At 41.9% G+C, this 9,530-nt stretch overlaps 1 protein-coding gene across 1 annotated transcript; it reads left to right on the forward strand.

Moving 5' to 3' along the window:
* Nucleotides 1-262: 262 nt before the first annotated feature.
* LOC109705264 (arogenate dehydratase/prephenate dehydratase 6, chloroplastic-like) lies at nt 263-1,533 on the forward strand (the record flags this gene model as incomplete). The annotated part of the gene is given in 2 exon segments (XM_020225995.1): nt 263-302; nt 305-1,533. Coding segments are annotated over 2 exon segments (981 nt in total), but the record flags the coding sequence as incomplete, so codon positions are not given.
* Between the last annotated feature and the right edge of the window lie 7,997 nt (nt 1,534-9,530).

Genomic DNA, 9,530 nt, shown 5'->3' on the forward strand with positions numbered 1-9,530 from the left:
CGACTGGCTGAGCACCTGCGCAATCCTCTCCAGCAACGCCTTGGAACGCCAAACGCCAACGCCAACGCCAACAGCCAACCCCCGCGGACGCCCACCCTCCAACGACCCCGTCCACGTCCGTCCAACTCTACTCCCGCCGCCGCTACGACGACCCCGCCCGCCGACGAAACGCCGAGGGCATTGCATCAGCCCCTGCAGCTCGTCCATATCCGTCGAAGCGCGGAGCCGCCGGGATTTCTGACGATAGCGGACCTGTCGGCGCGCGCTGCACGGGTCGCAGCTGCGCGTGGCGTACCAGGGCGTCCCGGCGCCTAACAGCAGGCGGCGGCCGCGAAGGCCTACTCGGACTGCGAGGCCATCCCCTGCGACCAGTTCGAGGCGGCGTTCCAGGCGGTGGAGCACTGGATCGCGGACCGCGCGGTGCTGCCCGTGGAGAACTCGCTGGGGGGCAGCATCCACCGCAACTACGACCTGCTGCTGCGGCACCGGCTCCACATCGTGGGCGAGGTGCAGTTCAACGTCCACCACTGCCTGCTGGCCCTCCCGGGGGTCCGCCGGGAGGCGCTGACCCGCGTGATCAGCCACCCGCAGGCCCTGGCGCAGTGCGAGCTCACGCTGACGGGCATGGGCCTCAACGTGGCCCGCGAGGCCTTCGACGACACCGCGGGCGCCGCCGAGCACGTGGCGGCCCAGGGGCTGCGGGACACGGCGGCCATCGCGTCGGCGCGGGCGGCGGAGCTGTACGGGCTGGAGGTGCTGGCGGACGGCATCCAGGACGACGGCAGCAACGTGACCCGGTTCCTGATGCTGGCCCGCGAGCCCATCGTGCCCCGGACGGACCGCCCCTTCAAGACCAGCATCGTGCTGGCCCACCCGGAGGACGGCACCTCCCTGCTCTTCAAGGTGCTCGCCGCCTTCGCCTTCCGCGACATCCGCCTCTCCAAGATCGAGAGCCGCCCCCACAAGCACCGCCCCGTCCGCCTCGTCGACGACGCCGGCGCCGGCGGCACCGCCAAGCGCTTCGAGTACACCTTCTACATCGACTTCGAGGCCTCCCTCGCCGAGCCGCGCGCCCAGAGAGCGCTGGCCGAGATCCAGGAGTTCACCTCCTTCCTCCGCGTCCTCGGAAGCTATCCCATGGACATGACCCCCTGGACTCCCTCGGCCTCAGCCAACACGCCTCCTCCTCCTCCTCCTACTACTACTACTCACAATAATAATGCAACAAGACGATACCACTACTGAATGAATATCCACTTGCATGCGCCACTAGCGACTTTGTTTGTCTGTCTATACACGGAGCTAGCTATCTCGCGAGCTAGGCGCCACATAAAAAGGTAAATAAGATTGGTTTTGATTCTCTCTCTCTCTCTCTCTCTCTCTCTCTCTCCCCTTAATTTAATTATTATATACTTGGTGAATGAATGATTGTATAAACAAACAATTATCTATCTGTTTGGCCGACTTTCTAGCTATGAGCAAATGAATGAAATGTAATAATAAAGAGCACGTTCAGATTTCTTCAGCAATTAATTTTTCCTTCTTTATTTTTCCTAAATGCCTGTAGCTGTAGGAGGTTATATATGTACCCCGTCCGGCCGATCGATCGGGTGGACTAGTTGGTCGACCAACTAGGAAGCAAATCTCTTACAACTCTTTTATATATACACACGGAATTCATTACTTAGTCGCTAATTAATTTTTAGTATAATTAATATGCACCGTCCAATTATAAACGGTGCGAATTAATGTCGTGACCAATTCAATCCCGATCAATCAACACAAATTCATGGGCGAAGTCCATTAGATTTAAATTACTAGCATCTATAGGGTGGGCATGTATCCTATCTTAATGCATGCGGCCGATTTCTTGTAGTGAATGATATCTAAAGCTAGTAAATTAATTTGCCAGAAACATCTAATTAATTTTGTCAGCATACCGAATCAAGACAAAATATTTAATTTGGTGGCTACGCCTTTTGATTTAAGCCCAACTAATATTCTTATTGTTTTCTTTTTTTTTTTTTAACCAATAACAACAAGTTGGGGTGGTAGGGGGTGGTTGCTACAAGCACCAAGTTGAAACGAAACTACTAGTACTAGTTATTATTATTATATATATAATAATATGCGCATTTGCTTACGGGACGGTGGGTGTTGTTCACGACTTAGTTTGCTGATGCACAAAGCTACCAGCTAATGCACTGCTGATGCTTCGTAGCTACGGCAGTGTTTGGACCGGGCTGAAAGTGTAAAAGCCCATCTATCAATATCCCACTGTAGGGCCTCCAATTTGCAAGGCACGCCAGCCGGTCAGTACAGCTAAGGTTGGCCAGTCAACCTCGTTGAATCATGGTTTGATCACTTTCCCAGCCACCTCACCCTTCAGAAAATACTTCGGGAGGACGGTCGGTCTTCCCCGGCACCGGCCCATGGTCTTTGTTTCGACTTTCTCACCCCTTCAGGTTTCGTTCACGTCTGCTCGATGGTGGCAATGAGACTTGTGTTCCCACTAATTAAGCTCTAGCTACTTGAATACATGTGCATGCCGAACATGGTCAGGAGAGATCAGTTTGAGACTGAGTAATTAATGCTTTAACACCGCGCGTAGAACATCTCCTCAAGCGAAGCGTGAGTGATGATCGACTCATGAATCTCTATGCGATAGACGAACTAGATTTAAGTTTGAAATGATGATCGAGTTAGCAGTAACACACCGACATTTTTACGGATGCTGACTAATTAATTATTACTTACCAGCACTTAAAAGGGATAGGAGACATGCACCTAACAATTCCAGATAGAGATTGGGAAATTAAATCTCTAGCTAGGTGGAATCATGGTAACTACTTATTCATGAGAATTAATGTGCCAAGTAATTGCAAAATCCTCCGGGGATATCAATAACAGATTACTGTAATGTGACTCGCAATTGCAAACTAACAAAATATTAGCCTAAACTTGCAGATTTTAAAAGCGATAATTTTCTATAAGAAATGTTTTGTCAAAAGTAAAATTAATGTAACTTCCAAACCTAGATTGCTAATATTGTACTTTTTTCGTAACTTTGCATACTATATATAGTGGTTTATTAAGAGCGGCCACATGTAGAGCACGGATTAATTTTCTGCAATCACACATGTTAAAAAAAAGGACGAAACTATATATTCCGCCGCTCATTAGCAGCACAATGACAATTATGTTGTCTATAAATGCCACAACATGCCAATCTAAAATTATATAAATTAAGGAGAGTATGCATAGATAGCTAGCGTCATGTTTGTTTCTGAGCTCATGACTCGCCTATGTCTGTTTTCGGCAAAACGAATCGAAAACAAGAAGAAGAAGAAGAAGAAGGAGGAGGAGGAGGAGGAGGAGGAAAAGGCCCATGAAGCATCAAAGGAGAAGAAGAAGAAGAAGAAGAAGAAGAAGGAGGAGGAGGAGGAGGAGGAAAAGGCCCATGAAGCATCAAAGGCTGATTGAAGCTGGCGGTTGGGTTTATCAAGTTGGTCCATTATCAAGGTTCTACAGCTACGTCTGGATCAAGCTGATTAGCTAGCAGTGTCGCCTCCCAGTTCTCATATATACAAAAGTTGATAATATATAATATATATATATGTGCGTGGTGTGTGCGTAACAGGCGGAGGAGGCAAGGTGGAAAGATGAACGTAGACAAAGCAGCCAGCTCTCGCGGCCAGCACAAAAAGTGCCTCGAAATGCCAAAGAATATATCAATGCTTTGATCAAGCCGTCTCGTCCCCGCTGGGTCACCGCAGTCGCCACGGCACGCATTTTATGGCCACTTCAATCAATCAACCAAAAGAAATAAAGCTTTTTTCTATCTTCTCTTTTTAACCTCCTTGTCTTTTTTTCTGGTCTTACTTTTCTGCCTCAGATCGACTTTTTTAACAGCAAAATTAAACATGAAGACTAAAAAATAAAGAGTTAATTCATTCATGAAATTTATTTTATCAAAATTAAATAATAATTCTCTTTATACCAGGTAATAAATTGTCAACGTTCAACGAATATTGCACTCTCTGCAATAATAAAGCCAAAAAAAAAAAGGGTCCTCCTTAATTTCTCTCGTGCTTCTCCATTACCCTCGCCCACCATCACGCATCCCTATTGAGGAGTGGACACCACTAGAGGAAGTCGTTGCTTTCTCCTCGTGTCGAGTACCCCACCCAACCAGTAATATTCCTTTTCATCTACAACGGGCTGCCATATTAATTATTATGAGCGTTGTTTGTTGGGCTCCTCCGAGGATGTCCTCGATCCGTCTCACAAACAGTTACATAAGAATTGAACTAATATACTGATCATTGCTAGCGTAATTAAGTCGAGAAGGCTTAATAGTTAATATCCGACATTTTAAATTTAAATTTTAATTATTTTTAAAAATAAATGAAGTTGATAATATACTAATTTTCTCTTTCTAAAAAAAAAAAAAAAAGCAATATAGCACATAACCACCATCCTATGCTCACTCTTCTGCGTGTTGAAACATATAGGAAGCTTTTTTCCTCAGTACAGCTCGATCGAGAAAAATGATCATCATCTTGTTTGGTTTTGGCTTTTCGTTCCGATTTTTCCGCTCACAATCGTTGTTTTGTTACCCTTTTTTTTTTGTTTTGGTCTAGTTCCTTTTTTTTTTTGGGTAGTTTTTTTTTATTTTCACTCTCTCGCATCTTTCTAGAGACTTTCATTGTCTTATATATATTGTATCCCTAGTTTATTCTTTTTTAATGAATAAAAACGGAGAGTGTGTTACCATTCTCTCTCTCTCTACAAAAAAAAAAAAAAAAAAAAAACTATACCAACTTTCTGTAACTAGATACATGGGCCTGGGTTAGTTCAAATCAAAACAGATGAAATAATATGCCTCTAGCTCTTATAAATTATTAAAAATAGATTTGGGGAAAATTTAGATTGATGTGATTCATTCTTTTGAATGGTATCTAAATCTCCCAAATCATGATTTTTTGGGTTTTACTCCATCCAATCCCATGACTCCCGCAATTAATTGTCTAATTGATATTAACACTACTATCTTTACTAATAAATCTATTATTATATTTTATTAAATATGGTAAGTAAATAGTTACTAAATATATATACAGAAATAAAATTACCTGATTACATAGTCAATTCTGACTTATTATAAGCACCATCGGTCCCTTCTAAAAGGGTGCCTGTACGGCTGTACATATATGTCCCGTATATAATTCCTCGGATTTTATCAAGACCGCGGCGTTCATCCATGTATTTAATATGGCACAATCAAACCCGTAAACAATATTTTAAACGTGGCTCATCTCATTAATTGGATTAATTAAAGCATCACATATATTTTATATGCAGGTTCTGTCGGTCAATTCCATTACCTACACAGATCGATATATCTTGGGATTCTCTACACCGCCTTTCATCGAACCGGACCACTCCAACTGCGACGATAAGCTCACCTTAATTCCACGCTAATTAATTTACGAAATGCGCGGAAATTTTAATACAATTCGCTTTTACATTAATCCACAGCTAGCCATATATCCATCATCTATCCAAGTACGGACAGATCCTAAATTTGTGAGCTCGTTGTTTAATCCTCGTCGATTGTTTACTACAAGACGACAAAATATAGAAAAGATGCTGCTCGTATTAGTTGCATACACGTGGCCGGGATGCATACGGAAGAGAATGGAGGAATATTTGAGGAAAGAAGGTAAGATAATACAACCGTCTGACTGTCTATTGTTGTCAGCAGATCGATCAAGCCAACTCAATTACGTATTCGCAAAAGTCAAAACTACGCTCCCAGTTTCGGAATCAAAACGACATTCTAGCTAGGCTTGCTCGAAAAGAAAGCTTAATTAAGTAGGTGTCGATCCAAATAGTAGGGGTACAGCGATATGCACAGCATAGCATTTGGAGCATCTATCACAATTAACACACGGAGTTTTGATTGCTTGATTATGTATTGCTTATATCATACTCTAAAATCACTTCCATATAAAGCCAAAATAATAAATTAAGCCAGGTGCGACTGTTAGTTTAGTTATCTGTCGGGATTATCTATCTTTATTTAAGTTATAATTTAGTGTGGAGACTTCTTCTTTACAACTTTGAAAACTATTATGTGAAATTTGAACTGAAAATTTTTTACTCCGATATATATATATATTCAACAAATTGTTTCTCTACAAACTTAAACTATTGAAAAATAATTCAATTTGTTTAAGCATGTCCCACGTCTAACAAATTTTTTTTTTTGGTAATCTGTTTGATAAATATATTAGAGTCCAGTACAAATTAATGAAGGACACAGTTAACAAATTAATTAAAGATTAATGACTCAATCTTATAAGCAGCGGATCACTTGCTTCGTTCTTTGTCTCTAGATCTCTCTCTAACGCGCGCCCAAACATGCCCAGATTCATCTTGTTTATTTGAAAGCATAAACAAAATCTCTCTCTCTCTCTCTCTCTCTCTCTCTCTCTCTCTCTCTTAAAAGTGCAGAAATTGTCGATCCCCTGCCAGAGAGACTAAAAGAGTAGGTGTCTTGTCCGATGCATCCAATAAAGGGCATACCCCGCAGAGAATCTACCGAGTGCTTCGTGTTCACGAGGGTGATCATCGCATTGTTTGATATAAATATATTGTGGGTTCCTACGTGGATTTTTCAGCTACAAAACAAATTGAAGGATAATTTTGAACTGACTTGATATCAGTAAATCATGATCATTAGATATGCTAGATGTGGAGGACACGAACGCATGTGTCGTACGAGCAATGCTACTTTGTATACCTTATTTTTATAATATAAATTTTACATCTCTTTATTAATCAAGAGTTATACAGTTTTTTTGTTTTTTTTTTTTTTCTTGTCAACATATTTTGATAAAATTTTCTTATAAAATATTAAAATGTTAAAGATTAGTGTGAATCCTAAAATGTGGGTGTAAAATACCATACCTCTAATATTATTTTTTTGTATCATATATATAATATATATATATATATATATATGATTGTCCAGGGTCAATTAAGTATAATGGCCCCCTGAAGCCGTATTCATTATTATTAATTATTATTATTACGTAGCTCGCGGGTTAAGACAGGTTTTTTGTCACAAAAAAGACTTAAGAGTAGAGGTCAATCCGCATATTTTACTCGAGCCTAAACTCCGCTTTGTGCGTCTTCTTTTCACACCATGCTTTTAAAAGGAACGGGACAGAGATATTTGTTACACACATTGAGTTATTTTGGTCTTAATTATATGCACAGCTCCACATTGCTAGCTTCCAATAGGCAGGATCATTGAATTTTCGTTAATAATGAAACAAGAGATTTGAGAAATTTTCTGTATATTATTCATCTAAATCCATTCTCTTATATAGAGAGAGGAAAAGCTTTACATGGAAGTACAGGATTATATCCTGTTATACAAAGAAATAAATAATACTATCCTAATAAGAAAGTAATATACATAGTAATATATATATATTATATATGGTAACATATATAATATATATATGGTATGTAATATATATGGTAACACCCCTCCGCAAACTCAAGGTGGGTTAAACACCGAGAGTTTGGATAAAAGAAAATGATGACGTTGTGTGGTATGAGACTTTGTGAAGAAGTCGGCAAGCTGAAGACGAGAAGATATAAACGGTAAGGCCAGTGTGCCATTAAGAAAATGATGCCGAACGAAGTGACAATCAATTTCAATATGTTTAGTGCGTTCATGAAATACTGGATTATTAGCAATCTTGATGGCACTTTGATTGTCACAATACAGAGGTGTCGGAGTAGAGCAAGTAATGCCAATATCACCAAGAAGACGACGAAGCCAAACAATCTCAGATGCTGTAGCAGACATAGCACGATACTCAGCTTCGGCACTAGATTTGGAGACAATATTCTGTTTCTTAGCTCGCCAGGAAATAAGCGAATCACCAAGAAAGATGCAATAACCCGTGGTGGATCGACGATCAGTATGGTCCCCAGCCCAATCAGCGTCAGAATAAGCTCGAAGTGCAAGTTCCGAGGTAGAAGAAAAGAAAAGACTCTGGTTAATAGTGCCACGAAGATAGCGGAGAATGCGAAGAACAGCAGCATAGTGAACAGAAGTTGGTTCCTGAACAAATTGGCTTACTATGTGGACAGCATAAGCAATATCTGGACGAGAGATAGTGAGATAAATAAGAGCTCCAACTAACTCCCGATAGCGCGTGGGATTGGAAAGTGGCTCACCCATGGTAGGAGTCAGTTTTTGATGAAGTTGCATAGGAGTATTGACTGTGTCATTGTCAGTAATACCAGCACGAGAGATGAGATCCGCTGTGTACTTCCGTTGAGATAGCAAATAGCCTTTAGAACCGTAGGCTACTTCAATACCTAGAAAATAACGGAGAAGCCCGAGATCCTTCATTTCAAATTGACGTTGAAAGAAAGCTTTGATAAAATGTATAAAATCGGGATCATCACCAGTGATAATCATATCATCAACATAGAGAAGTAAAACAGTAGTACCACGAGCAGAAGAGTGAATGAATAATGCATGATCATTTTCACTCTGACGAAAACCAGCAGAGATAACGGCAGTCGAGAACTTCTCAAACCAAGCACGAGGAGCTTGTTTAAGACCATACAACGCCTTGCGAAGTAAGCAGACATGACCAGGCGGATGATTAAGACCAGGAGGTGGCTCCATGTAAACTTCTTCGTGAAGATCACCATGTAAAAAAGCATTCTTAACATCAAGTTGATATAACGGCCAACCACGAGAGGCAGCAACAGCAATAAGAACGCGAACAGAGGTCATTTTGGCAACCGGAGCAAATGTCTCCTCGTAATCGATGCCATACTCTTGAGTAAAGCCGCGAGCAACCAAGCGAGCCTTATATCGATCAATAGAACCATCAGACTTCGTCTTAACTTTGTAGATCCATTTGCAACTGATTGGAACCTTTCCTGGAGGAAGAGGAACAAGCGTCCAGGTACCGGTGTTGTGAAGAGCCTTAAGTTCGTCAGACATAGCATCTTGCCACTCAGGAATGGTAGCAGCTTGGCGGTATGTTCGTGGTTCCTGGTGAGTATGGATGGTAGCAAGAAAAGAATGGAAATGGGGAGAAAGAGAATGTGAGGTAACACAACCAAAGAACCTTTTGGGCTGGCGCTCTCGAAGGGGATAGCGACGCACGGATGTCGGAGGATCGTCGGTGGGAGCTTCGACAGAAGGACCATCATGAGAGGCATGAACTTCACTTTCATCTGCAGGAGAGGTATTAGGAGAGATAGAGTCCTCAGGAAAAGAGGAATGCTCTGGAAAAGAATCATACAAAAAGGAAAGATCGATAGGGGCAGATGAAGAAGATGCAGTGGCTGGTGTGGGTTTGGCATAATAGAGAAGATGCTCAAAGAAAATCACATCACGAGAAATCCGAAGACGTCTCGTGTTAGGATCATAGCAACGATACCCTTTATGCTCAAGACTATACCCTAGAAAGATACAAATAGCA

The sequence above is a fragment of the Ananas comosus genome, unplaced genomic scaffold (genome assembly GCF_001540865.1).
Source record: "Ananas comosus cultivar F153 unplaced genomic scaffold, ASM154086v1, whole genome shotgun sequence".
Taxonomy (NCBI): Eukaryota; Viridiplantae; Streptophyta; class Magnoliopsida; order Poales; family Bromeliaceae; genus Ananas; species Ananas comosus.